Below are 26,072 nucleotides of genomic sequence, written 5' to 3'. Positions count from 1 at the left end.
GGTTCCCCAGCTTGCTGCTGAAGAGTCGCGTCCAGTTTGGTTTGGGCTAGGAACAGAGCTGCTGTAAACATTTGTGTACGGGCTTTTGTGTGAATATAGGTTTTAAATTCACTTGGGAAAATGTGTGAGGGTGGGATTGCTGGGCTGTCACAGTTAAATCACAGAGGGAAGGAGGAGGGTGAGCTCACACTTTGGCAGCATGGGGAGTGGCAGGAGGAGCACAGGAGGCTGGTCATGGGGCGTGTGTCGCAAAGCTCCCTGGAACCTGGTTGACGTTGCCACCTTGGGATAGCCCATGAATGTGTCAGGCATCAGGCATCTTGGATGCAAAGCCCTTCCTTGGCTGAGGTGTGCCAGCCAGGTAAGCAATACCATCTGGGTCCCTCTCTGGACGGTGTCCCCTGCCTTCCTTCGGTGTCAGGCTGGCCCAGCCGGCACGCCAGCATTTGTCCAGGTGGGACACCCAGTCTGCTCACCTGGGAGGCTCACGGCCTGTCTCCTCTTGGTTTGGCAGTCAGGGCCGGGACCTGAAGCTGTGCCTATGGGACCTGGCAGAGGGCAGAAATGCCATCGTGGACTCTGTGCCCCTGGAGAGCATGGGCTTCTGCAGGAGCTCCGTCCTAGCCGGGGGTCAGGAGCGCTGGATGCTGGCCATGCCAGGGAGAGGTAATGACGAGGTGAGTGCCAGCCCGCGTGGTGCCTGGTTCCACGAGCTGCTTGCACTTGGTTCCCCTAGATGGGCATGCTCATCCTAAGCACCTGTTACAGGAACGCTGTGCCCACCACAGGAGCCCCACAGAGTGCCGGATTGCAACTCCAGGGGCCTTGGTCTGGCCACCTGTGGGGTGCCTGGTGGCGAGAGTCAGGAAGGAAGGCCCCAGCACCCAGTACTGCATGGCATGAGGAGTGCAGGGGGAGAGATTGCCTGGAGAGGTCCTCTGAGGACTTAGGAGGAGGCATGCATGGAGGGAAGTCCCGGGCAGGCCAGCAGGAGGTGGTGGGAGAGAAATCAAGGCCTTGTGGAAGTCTGGGCAGCAGGGGCAGCCTTTTGGGGAGCTGAACTGGGTTCTGGCATGAGAGGCCTCAGTCAGACCTGGGATGCTGGGGCTAAAGGCTGCCACTGGGGTAGTAAGCGCAGAAAAGAGGGGGCAGGTGGGCGTGATGGAGCCTCGGAGGTGATCGTCAGATGGAGCTCAGGCCAGAGTGGCCAGCAGTGGTTGGTGACGGGGATCTGGTCAGGCTGGACAGCGTGTCCACACCCCCAGAGGCAGAAGAGGCAGAGTCCACCAAGGGAAGTGGTGCCCAGGACATGGGAACCGGTGGTGGGAAGCAAGGGTGGAGGGTAAGGTAGAGGGTGACAGTGTGGCAGGAGGGGCCAGCGCTTGGGGAGCTGAAGGGAAATTGAAGAAGAAACCCAGGAGCAGCGATTGGACAGGCCCGGTGAGTGCGGGAGCGTAGCTGCTCAGGGTCTGGGCCGAGTTGGGGGGCGGTGGGCAGGGGCTCTGAGCGTGGGGCAGGGAGGGCTGGGGGCACACACATGCAGGGAGAGCGAGCCTCCTGTCTGCCACCCACGCCCACGGCTCCCCGTGTTCCCTGCTGGCCCCAAGAGGCTGTGCAGCAGGCGGCGCTGGGCAAGGACACGGGGCCCCATGTGCACAGCGAGGTTTGGCCCCTACCCAAGAAGACTCGTTTGTCTTAAAGCAGATTCAGTTCATAAATAATGAGAGAGGAACAGGCATTTATTTGTTCATGATTGCGTTTAAATCACCAATTAGGAGCTACATACGCTTTTCTTGCCAATTTGCCAAAAACCTGTTAGAAGTTTTATTAATGTGAAAAGAGAGGGGTGTGCTTCCTCCCGGACAGCCGGGGCCAGGCAGCGCCAAGCCTTGCCCCTGCGCTGCCCGCCACGGAGCCTGGCCCTTCCTACGGACGTGGGGGTGCCGTGTGCGGCCCTCCCCTTCTCGGCCACTCCAGGCCTTCCTGGCTCCCCCGGGGCCTGGCCCCGGACACCCCCATGTGCTGCTCGAGGTGTTCCGAACTGCCTTGCTGGCTCCCTATCCACCAGTGCAGGCGCCATCTGTGTTTTTCAGGAGCAGCCAGTCCGAGGACCTGGGATATCCTGGGAAAATGGTGGTTTTCCATGTTCCCACCTGGAATCTGCCTGGACTGAATCTGCTTGGAAAAGCATCGCTGGCCTGTGCCCAGACAATGCCCGGGGAGGACATGCTCCCACCCCGCTTGGCCATCTGGGTGGCCACACTTGCCCAAACCAAACATTTTGCCTTCTGGAAACAGAGGTTGCAATTGAATGCCAGATGGAAAGCACACTGGTGTCTGTAGGAGGCTCCGAGCACAGGCATCCAGGGCCTTGCCAGAGCCCAGAGCTCTTCCTCGGACCCACAGCGGCCCCTGGGCTTGCCCTGGTCCTCAGGCCCTGGGTTCCCCGCTCTCCTGCACCCAGGATGTGGCTGTGGGTGCCACCACTCACACTTCCTCCCACAGTGTCTTGCTCAGGCTTCAGGCTGTCCTGGTTTTCCCCCTCTCCTTCCCGAGCTGCCTTGCAAGGTGACTCACCCCTACCTGATCCCCTTGCCTTCACCCTCCTCCTCACTCACACCACCAGAGGGATCTTCCTGGGCCCACAGATTGGGAGAGGCCATTCCTCACTGTACCCGTGCGCCCTTGTGCCAGGCCATCCAGGGTGTGGGCCTGTGCACACTGTGTCCAGTGATGTCTGTTTCTTCTGGTATCCCTCCCCCTACCAGTGCATGCAAGCAGTCAGGGTGGCTTCTCCCCCCAGCCCCCCAACCACCCAGTCAACATCTTTTTTTTTATATCTTAAATTTTTATATTAAAAAATTTTTTTTGAATTTTTTAGCAGGGGGAGGGGCAGGAGAGAGAATCTTTATTTTTATTTTTGAATTTAATTTTTTAAAAAGATTTTATTTATTTATTTGAGAGAGAGAGAGAGCACAAGTCGTAGGCAGAGGCAGAGGCGGAGGGAGAAGCAGACACCCCGCTGAGCAGGGAGCCCGATGCGGGGCTCCATCCCAGGACCCCGAGATCATGACCCGAGCCGAAGGCAGACGCCTAATCGACTGAGCCACCCAGGCGCCCCTGTTTTTAAAATTTTTTTTTAAAGATTTTATTTATTCATTTGACAGAAAGAGAGCACAAGCAAGGGGAGCAGAGGCAGAGGGAGAAGCAGGCTCCCCGCTGAGCCCGATGTAGGACTCGATCTCAGGACCCTGGGATCATGACCTGAGCCAGAGGCAGATGCGTAACTGCTCTGAGAGAATCTTAAGAGAGGAGCATTTCTTTTTCTGTTCTGTGGGGCGTCTGGCGTCTGGGGTGAGCGTGTCCTGGCTGGGGCTCACAGGCTTCCCATAGTGTCTACAGCCGATTCTCAAGCAATAAGCCTGAAACTGAGCCACTGTGCCAAGGACACAAGGGCTCCGAAAGCCCCCTCCCCTTCTCCTGGATTTTCCCCTTACTTCTGGGCCATTCTTAGGTACCACTGTGTCTTGGTTGTCACATGACTTTTCTTGCATTTCTTTTTATTTCGCTAGAGCTTCTCCTTGAGCATTTTTGCTGTTCCAGGGGCTCCTTCTTCTAGGAGCCTCTTATTTCATGACAGTAATAACCGCTCACGTCACTGAGGGTCTTTTCTGTCTCCGTTGTGGGCAGTGGGGGCTGCAGTGGCTGGCATGGACACTGATCCTGCAGGCCCAGCAGACGGTCGGGGGGCCTGTCTGCATATGCTTACATACGTGCGTGCTTGTTTGTGGGGATGTGTACGTACTTTGCAGTGAGCCCCTCCCCTACAATACTTTGTGGGCCTCTGGTGAGAGCCCTGTCCAGAAGGGCCTCACAGTCTCAGCCTGTGGGGGTGCCGCCCCCACGCAGGCCCGCAGCTGAGAGGACCAGGCCGTGACACTGGCTTTCTACCCTACCTGCCATGTGCCCTCAGACGGACCCAGAGTGCAGGTAGCAGATCTGGGACTCCCACCCAGGACTTAATCTCAGGCCTTGGGCCGGTTCTCCCACGTGGGGTAGTTAAGAGCAGCCCAGCTCAGACGCACATGCCTTCAGTTCACTGGGCGGCAGACAGCACCTATCCCCTCTGCACCTCAGACTTCCTCTGCAAACCGGAACATGTCCTCTTGTTGGCCAGGGATGATGTGTGGCTCCACATGGCTGCACATTGTGTGACATGATCAGAACAGCCCCTCTCGCCCGTATCCAAGGGCGCCAAGGGCTTGCTGAGCCTCCCCCTCATGGAGCGGTAGAGCTGCTTCACATGGAATCCCCTCCACCTCCAAGCACCACAGGAGGGGGCGCCCTTGTCCCTGCTCAGTGGATGAGGGAGATGAGGCAGTAGGGATACAGATGGCTGGGGGCCCAGTTTCTGGTCTGCAGTGCTCTGGTGCCCGAGCCTGCTCCTTGTGGCTGCAGCTGTCCCCTGCAGATGGCGTGGGGCAGAGCTGGGCCCCGCTCGGGTAGACAGGCCTGAGTGTGACCTGGCTGTGTGGACCAGAAAGGCACATCTTCCAGCCCGGGCGCAGGAGGGCCTGCACCTGCATTCAGGTGACACAAAACACTGTGGGGTGCTGGGACCAGTCAGGCCCCAAACAGAGTTCCGCTTGGGTGCATACCATGTTCATTTCCTAGGCTTGCTGGTGGTCCCCAGGGGTTCCCTGTGCAATTCTTTTTTTTTTTTTTTTTAAAGATTATTTATTTGTTTGTCAGAGAGCACAGGCAGAGGGAGAGGGAGAAGCAGGCTCTCTGCTGGACAAGGAGCCCGACGCGGGGCTCCATCCCAGGACCCTGGGATCATGACCTGAGCCGAAGGCAGACGCTTAATTGATGGAGCCTCGCAGGCCCCACCCCCCACCCCCCATGCACTTCTGTAAACCATTTGATGCACCTGAGATAGTTCAGAGTTGTTCACATGAAAGCCCACATCAGGAAAGAGGAGGCAGAGATCAGGAGGATGGACAAACTGAGTCTGTGCCAAGCCAACCTCCTGCTCAGTGAAGAGGTAAAATCAGGAGGGGCCAGAGGCGGCTGCCAGCCAGGTGGTGATGCTGGTTAGAGGGACATGCCGGTCACTCAGTAATGACATGTGAGTTTCACAACGCCCAGCAGCGCCTGAGCCCACGAGCCTGTGCGGCCTAATTAGGAGGCTCAGCTCCCAGGTTCCTCCGGGGAGCAGACAGAAACTCGCAGCAGCCTTGGCTAATCACCTTAAAAGTCTCTTGTTTGTATAGCACAGGCTCGACTTGGCGCCGGCCCAAATAAACTTGTTTTCTTACTGTCAGGTTCAGATTCTGGAGATGCCATCCAAGACGTCAGTGTGCACCCTGAAGCCGGAGGCAGATGCCAAGCCGGGCATGCCCATGTGCCTGGAGCTGTGGCAGGTAAGGCCCAGCGCACGCCAACCACGCCCTGCCGGCCACGCCTTCTGGGCTGTGAATCATGCCCCATTCAGGATTTGATTTTTCGTCAAATCAAAGGACAATTAGCCCCCTGGGAGTCCATGTGCACGCTGCCTTCCGCAGCCTCGGTGTCCCCGCCGGCTCCCACTGCTGTCCTACAAACTGCCTGGGGCAGGCCTGGCTTATGCTGTCACCTGCATGGCGCCCCCCTGCCCGTGCAGTGAGGAGGGACAGCTGGGTCAGCGGAGGGCTGCGAACTCTGCTCCCTCTCTGCACATCGGTGTGCGGCCCTGCATAGGGCTAGGAGGGAAATGCTGACACCCTGCAAGCCAACTTTGCTTGGGATTACTTTCTGTTACTTCTTTGCCTCAGAGGCAGGAGTGGGCTTAACATGCTGACTTTCCCTACGGCCACACTTGGCGTTTCTTTCTTTCTTTCTTTCTTTTTTTTTAAAAGATTTTACTTATTTATTTGACAGAGAGAGACACAGCGAGAGAGGGAACACAAGCAGGGGGAGTGGAAGAGGGAGAAGCAGACCTTCCACAGAGCAGGGAGCCCGATGGAGGGCTTGATCCCAGGACTCTGGGATCATGACCTGAGCCGAAGGCAGATGCTTAACGACTGAGCCACCCAGGCGCCCCTGGCATTTCTGATTCATAGCCATTTCCTTCTTTCTTGTCTATTCTTTCTGATTAGAGAGGGTCAGAAGACATCTCCTGGGGCTGGCAGCTGAAGCCTGGGACCAGGGAGTGGGCCACACACCTGAGTCCTGGCAGGATGGGTTTCGGCTCCAAGGCCAAGTGTGAGGCCTTGGGAGGGATCCTCCTGGGCCCACCCACTTGCCTCTACTAGAAGCCCCATCCCTCCTCAAGGCACAGCCTCCTCCCGGCCACAGGGAACAGCACTGGCTCAAAGCATACGCTTCTGCTTCTCAGGGCTGCTAGTGTTTAGGGCAACAAAGCAAATGGTCTGGTGTGTTCACTTGGAAAGAACCGTAGGCAGCATCTTAGCCATGGCGGAGACCGTGGTGGACAGGTCATTGACCAGTGCCTGCCCTGGGGAGCGCTGCTTATAGGCCGTTTTCCCAGCACTGTTCAGTTCACCAGCACCTTCTGGCAGCTACACTGAGCCTGCCTGAGATCGGGAGGAGGTGATCCTGCCTCTTGCCACACTGCTTGTTTGAACTCTTTACAAGATGGGCTTGGGCGCTTTAGAGATGTCTATGGGGCCAACAGGACCCACAGGGCCAGGCACCCCCAGAGACCTTGCCCCACACTTTTTGTCCCTCCAGGGACCTGGGCCTTCTTGCCATTGGTTTCCCCCTATGCAATTTCTTAACTGAGAACATTCCAATTGGAATTTGTTTCCAGTTGGAAATCTCTTATAAGCTGATTGTGTGGCGTCCTGCTGCTGCCCACGGGGAGCTGAGTGGGCGGGGGCTCTAAGAGAGCCGCCTGAATGACAGTGCTCCTGGCACCTGCAGGTCTGTGGGGGGGAACAGCCTGAGGCTGGGACGCCTGGGGCTGAGGCGTGGCGCTCACACTCCCGGGCAGGGCATCCCGGCTGCATCCGCTCCCACTCTGCTCCCTGGAAACACTGTCGTTGCGTAATCATGTAAAAATTCCAGCAGAGGGGTGCCTGGGTGGCTCAGTCGTTAAGCGTCTGCCTTCGGCTCAGGTCATGATCCCGGGGTCCTGGGATCGAGCCCCGCATCGGGCTCCTTGCTCAGCGGGAAGCCTGCTTCTCCCTCCCCCACTCCCTCTGCTTGTGTTCCCTCTGTCGCTGTGTCTCTCTCTGTCAAATAAATAAATAAAATCTTAAAAAAAAAAAAAAATTCCAGCAGAAAAATGTGTAGAAACTGGATGTACAAACTTGTTAAGGTAATTAATATAGTTGACAGAAGGACAAATCAAGTTTTTGTTAGTTGATACAGATCCAACGCAAAGCCTTCTGTTAAAAACGAGTCAACATTAATTTGAAATGTCCTTTTTTTCTCTCCAAACCTGAAGGTCCAGGTTGTAGTTTATTAATTTGAGTGTGGCAGAGGGGCCTGACGTGGTATTTCTCACTGAAACATTCAGATGTATTCTTTTTTCATCTTTTTTTAGAAGATTTTATTTAGGGCACCTGGGTGGCTCAGTTGGGTAAGCGACTGCCTTCGGCTCGGGTCATGGTCCCAGCGTCCTGGGATCAAGTCCCACGTCGGGCTCCTGGGTCAGCGGGGAGCCTGCTTCTCCCTCTGACCCTCTCTCCTCTCATGCTGTTTTTCTCTCTCTCTCTCTCTCTCAAATAAATAAATAAATAAAATCTTAAAAAAAAAAAAGCTTGGTTTAAAAAAAAAAGATTTTATTTATTTGAGAGAGGGAGAGAGAGGGAGAGAACATGAACAGGGGGAGGGGCAGAGGGAGAAGGAGAAGCAGAGTCCATGCTGAGCAGGGAGCCTGACGATGTGGGGCTCAATCCCGGGACTCTGGGATCATGACTTGAGCCAAAGGCAGATGCTTAACTGCCTGAGCCACCCAGGCGCCCCATATTCTTTTTTATGTATTTATGTATTTATTTTTTTAAATATATATTTTTTTAAGATTTTATTTATTTATCAGAGAGAGAGAGAGACAGAGGCAGGCAGAGGGAGAAGCAGGCTCCTTGCTGAGCAAGGAGCCCGATGTGGGACTCGATCCCAGGACCCTGGGATCATGACTTGAGCCAAAGGCAGACGCTTAACTGACTGAGCCACCCAGGCGTCCCTTTTTTTTAGATTTTTAAAAAAACAGAGCGTGCGCACACAAGTGGTGGGGAGGGGCAGAGGGAGGAGAGGAGAAAGTAGACTCCCCGCTGAGCGCCACACCAAGGGGATGGACCTCAGGACTCAAGGATGAAGACCTGAGCTGAAGGCAGGCAGACTGAGCCACCCAAGCACCCCATATTCTTGTTTTGCTCTTCAAAGTGGCTGACTTGCATTGTTAGGATGATTATCACATAAAAGATCAGGAATATCGATCACAGCAGCCCTGAGAACGGGCTTTCAGATCCTAGGCCTAGGGTCCCCTCTAGTGAGCTCGGAGCTCCTCCCAAAGGACTGGTCCCAGGAGGTGCTGTAGGCGGGACCTGCCTGCTGGGGTCCCTCCCAGTCAGCATGCCCAGAGACAGGAGAAGACACAAAGCGAGTCCTTGTGGCAACTTCAGGTCCTCACCCCATGGAGATCAGCCTGTTACCAAAGGCCTGAGGCCATAAGACCACTGTTCTGTCTGTGCCGCATGTTACTGGGGGCCACAGGGGCCCTGCAGCACAGATGGGGAGCAGCAACCATCAGGACTGCAGCTCAGCACTTGGTCACCCTTGGCAACAGTGAGGTGGGCCCCTGCAGGTCAGTCTGGCTCCTGATCTGGCCACCCTGTGGCACTTTGATAGGTGGGTGAGTAGCATGCAGCCCCTGAACGAGCCGAGATGCTCAGAACCCAGAGACCACAGGCATGATGCAGACTTGGGCTACAGAGACAGACCAAAACCAATGTTTTGGCACTGGGAGGAGCCCCAGATGTGGGAGGAATGTGCCCAGGGGATGGGAGAGGAGCAGGGCCCTGGGGGCAGGGGGTCGGGGAGAGGCTAGGCAGAGGCAGGGTGGATGGCAAGCAGGTGACAAGACAGATCACTGCCCTGAAGGGAAGAGACCCAAGTGGGCCCCAGGTGAGTTCCTCAGAGCTGACCTCTAAGGTGGGGCCCAGCAGGTCTGGCCTAGGGGGTTGGCCTGGTCAGCCGACAGACAGAGCATTGGGCTGTTCTCACCTGGCTCTCACCCTCCCAGCAGAGTCCAGATACGGCTGCTCAAGGGGGAGGCCCCTTCTGGAGAGGCACAGCTGCCTGAGAGGAGGTACCCGAGCAGAGGGCCTGACCACTTCTTAAAGCAGTCTGTACGTGTCTGGAGAAAAGCCATATAAATAATTTTATACCGCACAAATAGTTTCCAATTGGGTGACTTGAAAGATACCAAAATGGAGCTCTTCCCCATTACAAAACTACAGAGAAAGCATACCAACAGTGATGGCTTCGCACAGGAGAGCAGACGGAGGCAGTGGCCACGCTCAGCTGCTCGCAGCCTTGGCCCCTCCATGGCAGGCATCAGCAGGAGCTGTGCACACACAGGGTTCATGGTCACAGGGCCCATATCCTGACTGCTTGCCCAGTCGGGCCCACGGAAGTGGGGGGGTGGGGGCAGTCAGCCTGCAAGAGGCCCCAGGGAGGGGCACAGGCTGCCAGAGGCTAAGTGAAGCTAAGGAGCCTTTCTTTGTATGAACATCTATTACCATCAGAAAAGGTGTAGAAGGGGCACCTGGGTGGCTCAGTCGTTAAGCGTCTGCCTTCGGCTCAGGTCATGATCCCAGGGTCCTGGGATGGAGTCCCACATCGGGCTCCCTGCTCGGCAGGAAGCCTGCTTCTCCCTCTCCCCCTACCCTGCTTGTGTTCCTGCTCTCACTATCTCTCTCTCTGTCAAATAAATAAATTAAAAAAAAAAAAAAGAAAAGGTGTAGAAGCCGTTTCCGAGGATGTGCAGGAGGCGTCTTCCAGGCTAGCTCTGGCCTGGGAGGATTCCCTGGGCTGTGGGTAGGTCTTGGTGACTGTGTCCTCCCCATCATCTGGCCCACCATCTCCTTCTGATCAAAGAGCTGGTCTGCATCAGGCTCCCCCTGGCTCCCTTCACTAACCAGGGCCCCGGTGACACCACACCCTAAAGCCTCTGTTTCCCCTTCTGATGCACAGAGAGAGCCCTGCTTCCATGTGTGGAGGATGTAGTATCCACTTATTAGATACATGACCTGCTGCTTTCTGGCTAAACCCCGTCACCTTGCTTAGCTGAGCAAAGGTTCTTTCTGGGCGCTCTTGAATATTGTGGAGATGCACTCTGTGTGATGTGTACAGCATGTGGACCTGGAGCCCCTCTGGGCAGATGGAAGCACCCACACAGCTCATAACAGGAGCTCCAGCAGGTGGGCGAGGAGGACCTCCATGATGCTGTCAGTCCCTGTCAGCCCACGACCAGTGAGGCCCAGGCACCCTGCTCAGTGCCAGCCTTGCCGCCAGCAGGGGACTGTTCTGGGAGTTGCCGGTGACCCAAGAGGCAGCCTCGATGACCAGCCTCCCCCTCCCCACCCCCCGCCGCCAGGATCCATTCTTACCATTGACCATCCAGAGGCTGGGGGCCAGGCCCAGAGTTCCCCGAGGCTCAGCTGAGCTCCTGGCTCTTGGAAAATTCACTGGGGAGGGGATGTGCTCAGTTATTTCTGACACTTGAGTGACGCCAACCCCAGGCAGCTCAGCAGGAAATTCAGAGGCGAGTGAAGAGCAAAAGGCATCTGCTGGCGTGTGCTTTGCCCCAGAAGCAACCTGGGTCCTTGTCTTGGAGCCTGGGCACCAAGCATGGGGCTGCCACTCTCAGTGCTGGGGTGACACGGAATCCCGCTGTGCTCCCCTGGAGTGGTTGCCGAGGCTAGATAAACGAGGCGTCTGTCCCGGGTGCGGAGCCCTCTGACCCGCATCCTCATTTATCACAATAACTCAGGGCCGGCAGAGCTCGGCTCACACCAGTCAGCGCCCTGGCGACTCACCAGGCCTGGGGGGGTGGGGGGCTTCCGCGGCGACGTTGACAAAGCACAGAAAGTTCATTTTTCATGGAGATGGAGCTCGCGATTTCCTTTGGCTGGCAGTTCTAGACAGGTGACCGGCCTCACGAAGGGGTGGCCGCAAGTCTCAGCCTGCAGAAAGGAGGCAGGAAGAAGCAGCAGCGCCCGGCCGGGCTGGTGAGCAGCGGCATGGCAGTGTGAGGCGGGGGGCTGCACAGGGCGACCTCGGGCTCCGTGGCCTCCAGTCTCAGTCCTCGGAGCGCCCCCAACACTGGCCCGTGCCAGCCCGGTGCCACTGGCGTCCGCTTTCGGGGGGCACGCAGAGCCTCTGAACTGTTAACTGCCATGCGGGAAGCACGGGGAATAGCTCCCTGGCTGGGCCACCCCCACTCCCACCCCAGCGGGAGAGGCCGCCCCTCTCTGGAGCCCCTTCTCTCCCCAAAACCTACCAGGAGCCTTCGGGTGCTGACTGCTGTGCTGTCCCCGCAGGCCGACTCCAGTCCCCGCCCACTCCTCCTGGCTGGCTATGAGGACGGATCGGTGGCCCTGTGGGACGTCTCTGAGCGGAAGGTGTGCAGCCGCGTCGCCTGCCACACGGAGCCCGTCATGGGCTTTGACTTTGACTCCCAGAAGGCCAGGGGCGTCTCGGGCTCCGCGGAGAAGGCGCTGGCTGTCTGGAGCCTGGATGAGCAGCAGGCCCTGCAGGTCAGTGCGCCAGACCCGAGGTGTCATTTATCCTGCTTTGCACTAACAGTCTGATAGGCTGAAACAATATTTAGGCATGAAGAGGAGTTGTTGCAGATCCCTGGCTAATTAATCACTGCGAGGCGGGGTGCAGGCCAGCCTGTCCGCGGGGCCGGTGCAGGAAGAAGGGGGCGTGGGCGTTTGTGAACCGTTCACATGGTTTGGGTTTCTCTCAGACCTCGGGTTAACAGCAGTCACGTCTTGTCCATCTAGAGAAAAGGCATGTAGAGTCCGGGAGTAGGCAAGTCCATTTGCAAAAACTCAGAGGAATTCGGTCAGTAAGGAACTGATTAATCAACAAAAACCAACCCAGTGTGGAGAAATCCACAGAGGCACGCCCCCAGGGCAGTCTGCAGGCCAACCCCAGGAAAGTGGTTCCTCTCTGCCCACCACAGTGAAGAAGGGGTGTGAGGCCTCTGGCTGGAGTGGGGTGTTGCTAGAAACCTTCCCATGAGGTCTCAGTGGACTCTCCTTCCCACATGGCTCGTGGAGCGCTTGGGGGCCAGGTCTGGGCCTGTGGCTGGTGCTCAGCATGTGGTGGCCCAGCCTGCACCCTCAGCCCTGTTTTGGACTTGGGGGGTAAAGTTGCGGGAGGAGCCTCCTGTCCAGGCCTCACACTAGGGCAGGTCCCTGGGGGGCTGCAGGTCACAAGGGATGAGACGTGTGATGCCTCTTGGCCCCCAGAGGGTGGCCTGGGTGCACTCTGGTGTCTTGGGGTGGCCGAAGAGTCCCCATTAGCCAGGAAGCCTTGGAAGGCTGAGACTTGGCCACTTGACTAGCGAGTGGAAGCTGCATGGGAGGGCAGTGCTGTAAACCTGGGTCTGGTCGGGGAACAGGGCCCCGGTTGGGAAATGTGTGGCCCTCAGGGAGACTGGCAGCAGAAGCAGCAGAGGCTTGGCGCCTGGCCTCACCTGGAGTGCTGGAGGGCAGTACTGCCCTTCTCTGCAGGAGCTGTGGTGGAGAAGGCATCTCCTCTCGCCAGGTGGTAAAGCCTTGCCTACTAGCCTGGCAAGCCTGCCTCACCCCACACTTGCCCAGCCTGGACCCTCACAGCCAGAGGAAGAAGCCCTGGACAGGCACCACCAAGCCCCTGAGGCACATGGGTTGGAGAGGGGAGAGGCGGGCCCCCAGGGAAAATCAGGGCATGCTGCGGTGCCTAGCAGGCATCACACGTCCTGGGTGCCATGCAGGGGTGGGCCCTCACCACCCGGTCATCCCGAAAGAGGGACAGAGCGAGGACAGCTAGGGCAGGGGTCTCATGGGGTGGGTGAGGAGTCCTGGGGAAGATGGAGGCTGAGAAGGAGCCAGGCGGCAGAGTGCTGGAGGGAACTGTGACGGACATGGAGGCCCAGAGACGGACACAGCTCGGGCAGAGGGAGACCTGGGAGGGGGCCCTTTCATGTTGAAGCTGGAGTTGGGACTGGCATCCTAAAAAGAAGGATCCTGTCCGAGAACAAAGGTGAAAACCAGAGCAAGTGGCCAGCAGCAGCAGGGCGGAACTGCCTACTGTCCTGGTGTGAGGCTGCCTGGTGTCTCTCCAGGTGGGACCCAAGCAGGAACCTGAGGGTGGGGAGCAGCCGGCCAGAGCCCAGCAAGAGAAAGGAAAGAGGGGATCACAGGTCACATTTGGGGATAGGGTACACATTTATGCTTCCTTAGCATTGCTCCTTCCCAGCAGATCAGCTTGTGCCAGTACGTGGCTGACTACAGTAAAGCCAACTACCCATCTGTTCTTCTGTCCTTCTGTTGTCTTAGAGAGCCCATGGAGGCCCCAGGGGAAGGGGGGGTTAGACAGGCTTCCAAATGAGGCCAGGCCTGGCTGTGGTGGGTCAGAGCTTCTCATGCCTCTGTCCCAGCGGAAGGGTCCCAAGGCCTTGGAATGGTGGACCTGAGTGGGGATGGGAGTGAATGTCGTCATGATGGCTGTCATCTTTAAGACTGGGGCAGAGCCAGTCTTCATGTCCTCAGCAGAGGAGGGCACCTCACTGGGTGTCGAGCCCAGCCAGGTAGGCCTTGGAGTTCTCTCTTGCACCCCTCCTTCCTGCTCCTTGAGCCTGGTGGGGACCAGGCAGGGCCTCCACCTTCCCACTGTGGGGTCCAGTGCTCCATCCCGCTATGGCTTGAATTTCATATGGCCTGACCTTGCAAAAGGCTGAAGACTCAGGTGGCTTCCCTGAGAACCCCACCCTGGACTGCAGTACCCCCAGGGGTACTGGCGCTCTTGAATATTGTGGAGAGGACCCTGGAAGGGTCCCCTCCTGCCGACCTGGCCCAGATCTGCCTGCTCTCTGCCAGCTTGTTCAGGAAACAGCTGCTGGAACTTAAGACTTAAATTTATGGGGCATGTTCCAGTCCAGAGATGAACTTTTACTTTTACTGATGAACTGAAAAGTTAAAGCACAGAGGATTATTAATGAACTTGAAAGTTAAAGCAGAAGGGGAGCCAGGCATTGCGGAGTAGACGTGGTGGTTACGTGATGGTGTTATGCTGGGCTCGGGGCCCCACTCATCAGTGCACATCAAAGCAGGAGGACAGTGCTCCTCCTGCTGAGTGCGGCCACTGAAAACGGCTGCATGTCAGGTTCAGAGTTGGCCCCAGAGGCCCTGGAGATTTTCAGGTTGTGACGCAAGGCCTCTGAGGAGGAAGTATCAGGGGCCGGCGCCCACCGGCATCCACAGGCATCCTCGCCCGGAGGCCCCCGCTGCACCGTGCTGGCCTGCTGACGCGGCCGCCCGCCCTGGCCCTCGAGCCACGTGGGCACAGATGTGCCTCACCTCGCAGCCTGCTGCCGGAGTCTCTAATGAGCCCAAATCAATCTCTCCCGGGCGGGCGCTGGGAGCAGAGACGCAGATGAGGTTTCCCGCAGCAGAACGTGGGTAATGGGAACCAGATGGCGACCGCGCCGCGTGCACATTCCTGGCACCTGAGGTCATGTGCTGTGAGAGCCACTAGTGGCCAGGGATCCCTCCCAGAGGGTCCTTATCCAGGATGGGTGCGGCCAGGGGCCATGGCAGTGACCGGGAGCCTGTGGCCACCCTCCTCAGGACACCATGGCCTCAGGGGCACGTGGCCATGCTGGGCCACTCACTTGCCTTCCAGAGGTGGCTTTCCCTCCAGCCTCCAGGGGATTGGGCCTTGGCTGTCGTCAGACACAGGTGGTGTGCAGACCTGCTCCTTCCTCCCACACTTGGGCAGAGCCCATGGCCTTGAAGCAGGGGCTGATTTACGGCCAGCAGTATTTTTAGGCCTTTAAGTAATATTGAGGCCCCCCACCCCAGCCAGCCTGGGCTGGGAATAGGACCAACCACGCTTCCCCGAGTTGCGCCCATGGCTGGTTGGCCAGGCATCCCCTTGTCCCGCTGTGTGTCTGCTGCCCTCTTTCTCCCAGGCTCCACCCTCTAAAGGGTCAGTAGCAGGACCTGTGGGACAGGTAGGAAGGAGACTACAGGGCCCTGAGACCAAGCAAATTGTGGACACAACTCAACCCCCAGTATGCACCTCAGGAACACAGCAGAACAAGCAAGGCTCTGGGCCGCCGTGACCATGAACAGACACTGTTGGGCCCTCCTCCTCCTCCTCGGGAATACAAGCCCAGGACAGGGACGGGCCTCTTTGGGTTTAGGTCCCCATCAAAGCTTCTGTTGCTGCTTCTCTTCATTCCAGCCAGGGGAGCCCGCTTCGTGCCTTTGCTTCAGGACCAGAGTCACTCCTGCCCCCATGGGCAGCGCTGGGCATCTTAGCCCCTCCCAGGTGGCGACACTGGTGTGGAAGGCGTTCTGTGCCCTGGACTCACCTTCCAGTGTGTGAAGACCACGGTTCAGGGGCCGCTATGGAAATTCACATTCCTCTTCCACTTGCCTTGGGTTCTCGGTGATCATCAGCAGAGAGCAGACTGGAAAGCAGCCCTTTTCTCCCTGTTAACAAATCCACATAAAGATGGAACATGAAGGAGGTGACCCTGAAGCAGGGCCCCACATGGGTTCCAGGGAGTCCATGGCTCCGAGCCCAGGGGTCCCCTAGCTACCCCTGGGCTTGGGGCATAGTCCACAGAAGAGAAAAGGAGGAGGGATGGTGAAGGTCATCAGTCCTCATTCCCAGCCCCCCCTTTCTGGTCCATGAGAATGGAGAGGGGTTCAGGCAGGTGCACACCCTTACATGAGAGCACATGCACAGTGGCCTCGGCTCCCACAGTCCTTCTCCAGCATGTGCCACTTGGTGGCCTGAGCATCGTGGTCCACCAATTGGTAGAGCCAGGCACTGGCCAGAGCCCTGGAAGAGTAGGAGGGGGTCCCTGACCATGAGATGCAGGGTGGGTGTGGAGGTGCCTGGGCGGGTCACTGCGGGGCTGCCCAAGTGCTGATTGCACTGGCCAGGAACCCAGGCCATGCCTCACGGAGGCAGGGGCTGTAGCGAGCCTCCCGTGCATGCTACAGGTTGGACAGCATGTGAGTTTGCTGCCAGGTTTTGGTCTCATCATATTTTGCTGTCTCATCATATTAGATCCTCCTTCTACTCCTAGTGGGGAAAGAATCTGGATCGTGAATAGGCGTTGAGCTGTCAGACTCATGGCTTTCATTCTCAAATCAGTTAATTTAATGAATTGCATTATTTGGCTTTTATGATATCAAAACAACCATATAGTCTTAAAATAACCTGTTACAGAGCTTGTCCATTTCCGTGTGGTGGGGCTCAGTCAGAGTTGTTCAGGGCCATCGGTCTGTCAGTAAACTAAGCTGCACCACCTCCCCTGTTACCCCACTCCGTTTATGGTGCTGGGGTATTCGGAGCCCCAGAATCAAGGCAGGCATCCCCTCCTCTCCTGATCTCTGGATAAGCTGGCAGGGGTCTGTTTTGTGAGTGGCCATGGGTCGCTCTTTCCCACTGGGGCAGGTGTTTCCTCTGCAAGGAAGGCTTGATTTTCTTCTTGGACTGATTTAGGTTTCTTGATTTTTTTTTTTTTTTGTAAGTTGCCTTTTTCTAAGAATTTGTCTCTGGGCATAAAAACCTTCAAGGTATTTCCATACTACCCTTTTTTTAGTAGTTTGAAATGATTGTGTAGACTCTGCTGTATTTACAAAACTGTCCCATTTTTATCCCCGATCAATCTTACCTTTGTTGATCTTTAAAAATCTTTTTCTATCATTAAGAGTCTCTTATGGTTTGAAAGGAGAAAAAAAGAAAAGAAAAAAAATCCTTTTCTGTTTCATCATTTCTGCTCTGATCTTTCCCTTCCTTCCTCCCGTGTTCTGTGGGCTTGGTCTGCTGCTCTGACTTGAACTGGATACGGAGCCCACTTGTTCTCTGCCGACCGGCCCCCCCAGCGGCAGCTGCAGCCTGGCTTCAGCCCTCTAGCTGCATCCCACGTTGGGACATGTCACCATCTTCATTCTGGGGGGGACCTAGTTTTTGTTTGTTCTCTGACTGCCTAGCTGATCAGAGTGTTTTTATGTTTCCAAATGCTTGATTTTTTTTCTCCCCAGTTTTGTTTTTTTTTTTTCATTTTTGAATTTCTAACTCAATGCTGTTGTGGTCGGAGAATAAGGTCTGAATGATATCAGCTCTTTGAAATGTGGAGGCCAGTCCAGTTGACATAAGTATTCCACATGTGTGTGGGAAGGAAGTGCTTCTCGTTGCTGGGTGCATGGCCCCACCTGCACACGCTCAGGCAGCCGTGGGGGCTGTGCAGTCCCGACACCGTGTGTGTGACTGGGCGCCTTGGGAAGGGGCAGGGAGAGCCCGGTGCCGAGGCACATTTTGGCAACTTCTTCTGCACCCTGTGTGTTCTTGCCTCTGCATTTTGAAGCTGGCTTAGGAACATACAGGTTTAGAATGGTCATCTTCCTGGGGAATTGAACCTTTATACTTTAGTGACTCTCGTTACCCCTGAGAAAGATTTTTGTCTACAAGCCTATTTGCCAACTATTAATATGGTTCATGCCAGCTTTCTTCTGATTATACTACTATTTATAGCTTTTTAAAAAAAAATCTTTTGCCTTCAGCTTGTCTTCAGACATAGGTATCTCGCTCACAGAGCTGGTTTTGCACACGGATTGCATCTCATCACTGCCCTTTTGTACCGTAGCTGTTTCCCGGGCATTCTTACTCCTCAGGCACTCTTTCCAGAAGCCGAAAAGGCCGCCCGTTAGGGAACATCAAGTGGGGGCCTCCAAGTGTGTGAGTCTGCACGTTGATGGTGCCCACAGTTCTAGGTGCTTCTCTGGGTTTGTCCTGGCCCTCCACTGGGCTGTGGGGGAGCCAGCTCCCAGCCAAATCACCAGCCTGTGTGGGTCTGGCCACAAATTTTGATTTCTGTGTCTTCATTTTTATTCAGTTCAAAATACTTGCTATTTTCCCTGATGATTTCTTCTTTGATCCAGTTGTTCCTTAGAAGTAAATTATTTAATTTCCAAATATTTGTTGATTTTGTAGGTATCTTTAATCTAGCTTAATTCTGCTGTCAGTGAAGGAACCTGCACAATGTCAGCCTTTAGATATTTATTGAAGCTTGTGTTTGGCCCAGCACATGCTACATTACATATTGGTGAACGCGTGTGTTACGCAGTTGTTGGGGGGAGTGTGCCGTCAGCACGACCTTGGTCAAGGTGGTTGGTAGCATTCACGTCTTCCATATCCCTACCGATCTTTTCATCCAGTTTTTTGCCAGTTACTGAGCGAGGTCTTTGAATCTTTGAGTGGTTGTGAATGTGCCTATTTCCCCCTTTCTGTCTGTTTTGCTTCATGAATTTTGAAGTGCTGTCATTATGCGCATTTAAGGTGGTGACCACATCCTGCCGAATGGTCATCATGAAATATCCCTCTGTAGCTTCTGTCACGTCTTTTTTTTTTTTTTTATTGTAGTAATTTAATTTTTTTAAATTGAAGTGTAGTTGACACACAATGAATGTTACATTAGTTTCGGGTGTAACACATCCTTTGTCTTGGGGTCAGCTTGGTCTGACGCTAATACGCAGCGCCAAGTTTCTCAGGTTTCCTCTTTTCGGGGCATGTCTCCCTTATTTTCAACCTATGTCCATCTCTTTATATTTAAAAAGCATCTTTGGCAGTCTTGCTTTTTAATCCTTTCTGGCAATCTCTGCCTTCTAATTGGAGCGCTTAATCTGTTTGCACTTAATATAATTATTGATGTGCCTGGCATTACGTCTGCCATCTTGATATTGGTTTCCCACTTGTCACTTCTGTTTTTGACCCTCTTGTACTCCTTTCCTGCCTTCTTGTGTGTTAATCAAATATTCATTTTTTAGTTTTCCGTTTTATTTCCTCTCTTGGTTTCTTTGATATAGCTCTTGTCATTTTCTTCTGAGTGGCTACTTGCAGGCTCACAGTACACATCATCAACGTACCCAGCCCTACTCAGTCAGTGTAGCCACACCGTTTCCCCCAAAGTGTGTCATAACTCCATGCTAGAAGGATTCCATTTACCACCCTCCCACCCTTTCTCTAGCTGCTGTTATACATTTTACTTCTACACACCTTATAAACTTTACAATATTATTGGTTTTGCATTAAATTATCAGTTATTAAACCTAAGATCAAGACCTGAGCTGAAATCGAGAACCAGACACTTAACCAACTAAGCCACCCGGGCACCCTCAGATTTTTTTTTTAATACATGAGGAATAGTACTATAAATGTGTTTTCTCTTCCTTAAGATTTTGTTAATATTTTCTTTTCTCTAGCTTATTGTAAGAATATACAGTATATAATACGTATAACATACAAAATATGTGTTAACTGTTCATGTTATCAGTAAGGCTTCCAGTCAATAGTAGGCTATTGGTAGTTTTGGGGGAATCAGAAGTGATAAATGGATTTTCAACTGCATGGGGAGTCAGCACCCCTAACCTGCGTGTTGTTCAACTAGAGTTTATATTTACCCATCTGTTACCATTTCTGGTGCTCTTCCTGTAGATCCAAGTTTCTGTCTGGTTTTATTTCCCTTTATCTGGAAGAATACACTTTAGCATTTCTTCAAGTGTAGTTCTTTTGGCAAAAGATTCTCTAGCTTCTGTTTATGAACAATGTCTATTTCACCCTCTTTTTTAAAAAGACTCTAGGGATGATGGTTTTGTTTTCCTTCATGTGCTTTAAATCTTTTTTTTTTTTTAAGATTTTATTTATTTATTTGAGAGAGAGAATGAGAGAGAGAGCACATGAGAGGGGGAGGGTCAGAGGGAGAAGCAGACTCCCTGCTGAGCAGGGAGCCTGATGCGGGACTCGATCCCTGGACTCCAGGATCATGACCTGAGCCGAAGGCAGTCGCTTAACCAACTGAGCCACCCAGGCGCCCTCCTTCATGCGCTTTAAAGGTGTTGTTCCATTGTCATCTGGTGTCCATAGTTTCGAATAAGAATTCGTCGTATCTTATCATTATTCCCAGACACACCATGTGTCTCACTCCATGGTGGCTTTCAAGGTTTTGTTCATCTGTGGTTTTCAGTAGTCTGACTCTCCTGGAACTTCTTCCGTAAGTTAGACAGTTGGATATCATTCCATACTCCCTGAGGCTCTGTTCCGTTTTCTTCAATCATGTTCTTCTCTCTGTTCTTTAGATTGAATAATGTCTATTGATATGTCCTCTAGTTTGCTGACTTTTTTAAATGATTTACATTCTGCCATTAAGCCTATCCTACCAGTTTTTCATTTCAGTTACCGAGCTGCTCAGTTCTACATTTTCTATTGTGGTTTTTTTGTGTTTTGTTTGTTTGTTTGTTTTTTATGATTTTATTTATTTATTTGAGAGAGAGAGAGAACACGAGCAGGGTGAGGGACAGAGGGAGAAGCAGGCTGCCCAACTGAGCAGGGAGCCCAATGCGGGCTCAATCCTGGGACTCCAGGATCATGACCTGAGCTGAAGAGAGATGCTTAACTGACTGAGCCACCCAGGCGCCCCTCTTCTTTTTTTTCAGATAAAAGACTATTTTTTTAGAACAGTTTTAGGTTCATAGCAAAATTGAGAGGAAGGTACAGACATATCCCACATGCCCCTTGCCCCTAATCCCATACATACACAGTCTCCCCCATTATCGACAGCCCACCAGAGTGGGACAACTGGTACACCAGGCAGATCTACACTGAAACATTATCACCCAGAGTCTACAGTTCACAGTAAGTTCACTCTTGGTGGTGTGCATTCTGTGGGTTTGGACAAAGGTATAATGACATGTATCCACCATTATAATATTACACACAGTGTTTTCACTGCCCTAAAAATCCTCTGTGCTCTGCTCAGTCATTCCTCCTCTAGCACTGACCCTTGACAACCACTGATTTTTTTTTTTTTTTTTTGCTGTCTCTATGGTTTGGTTTTGCCTTTTCCAGAACGTCATATGGCTGGAATCATTCAGTATGTTGCCTTTTTGGATTGGCTTCTTTCAGTGAGTAATACGCATTTAAGGTTCTTCTGTGTCTTTTATAGTTTGATGGCTCATTTCTTTTTAGCACTGAATAATATTCCATTGTCTGGATGCATCACAGTTTATTTATCCATTCACCTATTAAAAGACATCTTGGTTGCTTCCAAGTTTTGGCAATTACGAATAAAGCTGCTATAAATACGGATGTACAGGGGTGCCTGGGTGGCTCAGTCGTTAAGCGTCTGCCTTCAGCTCCGGTCATGGTCCCAGGGTCCTGGGATTGAGCCCCGCATTGGGCTCCCTGCTCGGCAGGAAGCCTGCTTCTCCCTCTCCCTCTCCCCCTGCTTGTGATCCCTCTCTCGCTGTGTCTCTGTCAAATAAATACATAAAATCTTAAAAAAAAAAAAAAATACGGATGTACAGTATTTTGGGAGGAGGGTGGAAAGAGAGAAGAGAGAATCTTAAGCAGGTTCCACACCCAGCACAGAGACTGACGCAGGGCTTGAGATCATGACCTGAGCTGAAAGCAAGTGTTGGATGCTTAACTGACTGAGCCATCCAGGCACCCCACAGTTTTTTGTATAGATATAAATTTTCATCTCCTTTGGGTAAATACCAAAGCATGCAATTTCTAGAACACATGGAAAGAGTATGTTTAGTTTTGTTAAGATACCACCAAGCTGTCTTCCAAAGTGGCTGTAGGGTATTGCATTCCCGCCAGCAGTGAATAGAGTTCCTGTGGCTCCACATCCTTGCCAGCATTTGGTATTATCAGTGTTCTGGACTTTGGCCATTCTAACAAGTGTATAGTGGGTATCTGTTTTATTCTTTATTATTATTATTTAAGTATAGTTGACATACAGTATTATCTTAGTATTGTTCTAATTTGCATTTCCCTGATAACATATGACAGAAGCACTTTTCATGTGCTTACGTGCCATGTGTTGATCTTCTTTGGTGAAGTGTGTGTTAAGGTTTTTTGCTCATTTTTTAATTAGGTCGTTTGTTTTCTTACTGTTGAGTTTTAAGAGTTCTTTGTACATTTTGGTTAATAGTCCTTTACCAGATGTGTGTTCTGCACATATTTTCTTCTGTTCTGTGGCTTGTCTTTTCATTATCTTGCCAGTGTCTTTCACAGAGCAGAAAATTTTAATTTTAGTGAAGCTTAGCTTATCAATTCTTTCTTTCATGGATCGTGCCTTTGGTGTTGTGTCTGAAATGTCATTGCTGGGTGCCTGAGTGGCTCAGTCAGTTAAGCATCTGCCTTCAGCTCAGGTCATGATCCCAGGGTCCTGGGATCAAGTCCTGCATCAGGCTCCCTGCTCAGTGGGGAGTCTGCTTCTCCCTCTGCCCCTCCCACTGCCCCTGCTCATACGTACACTCTCTCTCTCTCACAAAAATAAATAAAATCTTTAAAAAAAAACTAAAAAAAATAAATAAAATGTGATTGCCAAGCCCAAAGTCATCTAGGTTTTTGTCTTGTGTTATCTTTTTATGATTTTTATAGTGTTGTGTTTTATATTCAGGTCTGTGATTCATTTTGAGTTATTTTTTGTGAATTAGAGGTGTGAGGTCTTTGTCTAGATTCATATTTTTGCACGTGGATGTCCAATTTTTCCAGCACTGCTTGATAAAAGGAGTATCTTTTCCTTCAGTATGTTTCCTTTGCTCCTTTGTCAAAGATGAGTTGACTCTCTTTATGTGGGTCTATTTCTGGGCTCTCTATGCTGTTTCTTTGATCTGTCTCTTCTTTCATCAATACCACACTGTCTTGACCACTATAGTTTTATAGTAGGTCCTGAAGTCAGGTAGCATCAGGCCTCAGACTTTGTTCTTCTCCTTTAACATAATATGTTGGCTGTTCTGGGTTGGTTCTTTTTTATAATCTCCATTTTTCTGCTAGTAATTCCTGTCTGTTCACTCATCAGGGAAGTTGTTCTTTATAATTATTTGAATGCGTTTTCTTTCTTTTTTTTTTTTTTTTTTTTTACTTAAATAGCTGCTTTAAAGTTTTTATCTGATATGTTCAACATCTGTGCCAGTTTCTGTTTACTGCTTTTTTCCCAGTTGACTGTGGATCCTATATTCCTGCTTCTTTGCATGTCTAATAATTTTTTTGTTTGTGTGCTCAACATTGTAAGTGATACATGATGGAGACTCAGAATTCTAATCTTTTGCTCTGAAGAATATTTACTTTTGTTCTTGCAGGCAGTTAGTTCAGTTACTGGCTGTTCACCTTGAACTTGTGGAGGCTTGGCTTTATGCTCTGTCAGGGCAGATACGTGGAGAGCCCAGGGTCCTTCCCAGACTCCTCTAATGTGGTAAGACTCATCTTCTGAACTCTGCCTCTCCTTCAGACCGTGTAGAGCTCCGTCTCTAGCATTGTTGCAGTAGGTCCAGGGTAGGCCCTACCCACAGGTGTGATCCTTATTCCTGAAGCAAGACCATTGTGGCATCTCACCTGGTGTTGGGTTGTCAGGTGGTGTTTGTGCTTTGGCTGGCTGGACCCCAGATCATGGTTGATCTCCCCTATCTATTCCATCTAACCCTGCTATAGTCACTCTGGTAAACCTCGTGTGGTGTCCTGACCATGCACAGCCCAGCCTTCACACAAGGACTGATGGGGAGCCCAGACGCAGCCTTCAGGCCCTCCCCCAGTTAACCTCCATGCTGCTGGCTCACCCCACAGATGCAGCTGCCCTAGCTGCCCCCACGCTCTGATCTCTGCCTCCTCAGCTTCATGTGGCCTCTAGGCACCACCTAGATTTCGTGGCTGGGACCTTTCCCCGGGCAGATTGCTGCCAGAGTATTTGGGAGGCTCCCCTCATCAGCTGCCCCTCCCCACCTGTTGTCCACTGCCTGCCCAGACATGGTTGCTTGGTATCTTTTGTCCAGTTTGATGGTTGTTTATAGCATGAGGACTGGTCTGGTACCAGTTACTCCATCATAGCCACAGTCCTACTGTTCTCGCTTCATGAATGATACGCCCGTTTATCTCTAGAACAGACAGTCATAGCTCTTCATTGCGAATTGTACCCTTTATTATTGCTAAGTATGGTACATAGTCTGTCTTCATGCTTTTTCCTCTGAATTCACTGTTTCCTATTACTGACATTGGACCCCTGTTTCTCTTGTCTGCACTCTCCTGGTATATCTTTGCCAATCATTCTTTCAGTGTCTCTCTTACACATAGCACAGATTTGGATTTAACTTTGGAACCTAATTATAAATCTGTTGAGTATATTTTTATGGAGAAATACAAGAGCAAATGCTAGGAAAACATGGCACCTAGTGTCAGGGATGGGGAAGGAAGTCACGTTGTTTTTGTCATTACTTAGTGGATTGTCAGATAATCTCTCAAGTATGAGGTTGACTATTGTATCTTAGGCCCCAAATGACAAAAGATGAGCAAATCAGTGAATTTAACAAACATCCCATCTCTCTCACTATCCCCCCATATTTAAGTTAGTTACATAACAGGTTCTAGAGCCATTATCTATGTATTGTTTTAGGTCTAATCCTACTGGTAAGTAGATTCCTTGCTTTCTGCCAGATGATCTGCTAAAGTTCCCTGGTTATCTCTTATGAGACCAGAGTTAATCTTCCAGTCCTTCAAGAAGAGCTTATGGCTGAAGAAGATATACAAATGGCTAACAGACACATGAAAAAATGTTCATCATCATTAGCCATCAGGGATGGGTTAGCCCGGTGATGGGTATTAAGGAGGGCACTTGCTGCATGGAGCACTGGGTGTTATACGAAAACAATGGATCGTGGATCACCACATCAAAAACCAATGATTTATTGTATGGTGACTAACATAACATAATAAAATTAAAAAAAAAAAAAGAGCTTATGGGAGCAAATTCTTTAAGTTCTTACATGTTCACAAATGCTTGTCTATTGTTTTTATACTTGAGCAGCAGTATGGCTGGATATAAAATGCTTGGACCATGTCTGTCTTCGCAGCCTCTACTGTCTGCTGACACAGATGTGGCCGTGGAACATTTTGAGGACAGCCTAACTTACTTCACAATTGACATGATCTTTTTGCCTGACCACCAAAAGGACTTTTTAAGCTGTTAAGTCCAGTGATTTTCCTAAGGTGTACCTTAACGTTGACCATCCTATAGCCTGTCTTTGGATCTGGATCATAAGGCTTCAATTTTTCTAAAAATTAAAATTGATTTTCTAGGGGCGCCTGGGTGGCTCAGTCGTTAAGCGTCTGCCTTTGACCCAGGTCATGATCCCAGGGTCCTGGGATCGAGCCCCGCATCAGGCTCCCTGCTTGGTGGGCAGCCTGCTTCTCCCTCTCTCACTCCCCCTGCCCCTGCTTGCGTTCCCTCTCTCACTGTGTCTCTCTCTGTCAAATATATAAAGGATTTTTTTTTTTGAAGATTTTATTTATTCATTTGAGACACAGAGATACAGTGAGAGAGAGAGAGAGAGAGAGAGCATGAGCAGGGAGAGAGGCAGAGGGAGAGGGAGAAGCAGGCTTCCTGCTGAGCCAGGAGCCCGATGTGGGGCTGAATCCCAGGACCCTGGGATCATGACCTGAGCCGAAGGCAGACGCTTAACCATCTGAGCCACCCAGGCGCCCTCTCTGTCAAATATATAAATAAAATCTTTTAAAAAAAAATTGATTTTCTAAATCACTGAATGTTAGAGACCCTCTGCCTGTCTTCCATATCTGCTGTTTTCTCTCCAATCCATTGTAACTCTTTGTTTCCCTTTCATTTCACTCACTTTGTATCATTCCTGCTCTTACTGTCTTGTTCCAGTCTCCTTCTGCCATTTCCCATTCCCCTCCATTTCTTTGAGGTCTTCCTTCCTTTTCTTTCCTGTGCTCTGTCAGTTCAGTTTTCCTCCTCTGTGTTTTGCTACTTCAGATTC

The 26,072-nt window shown here is 51.8% G+C and overlaps 1 protein-coding gene across 1 annotated transcript in view; it reads left to right on the top strand.

Moving 5' to 3' along the window:
- The first annotated feature begins 493 nt into the window (after positions 1 to 493).
- GNB1L (G protein subunit beta 1 like) overlaps positions 494 to 26,072 on the top strand; it is a 33,870-nt gene continuing 8,291 nt past the window's right edge. Inside the window, exons 1-3 of the mRNA XM_081801617.1 lie at positions 494 to 677; positions 5,325 to 5,423; positions 11,550 to 11,765. Of these exons, the coding sequence (XP_081657743.1) occupies positions 597 to 677; positions 5,325 to 5,423; positions 11,550 to 11,765 (396 nt within the window). The 5' untranslated portion in view covers positions 494 to 596. The remainder of the gene's footprint in view (positions 678 to 5,324; positions 5,424 to 11,549; positions 11,766 to 26,072) is intronic.

This window comes from Leptonychotes weddellii, chromosome 13 (genome assembly GCF_054177405.1).
Source record: "Leptonychotes weddellii isolate Sample4059 chromosome 13, ASM5417740v2, whole genome shotgun sequence".
Lineage (NCBI taxonomy): Eukaryota > Metazoa > Chordata > Mammalia > Carnivora > Phocidae > Leptonychotes > Leptonychotes weddellii.
The sequence above is the reverse complement of the archived record's forward strand: the minus strand, read 5'-3'. Positions and strand labels throughout refer to the sequence as shown.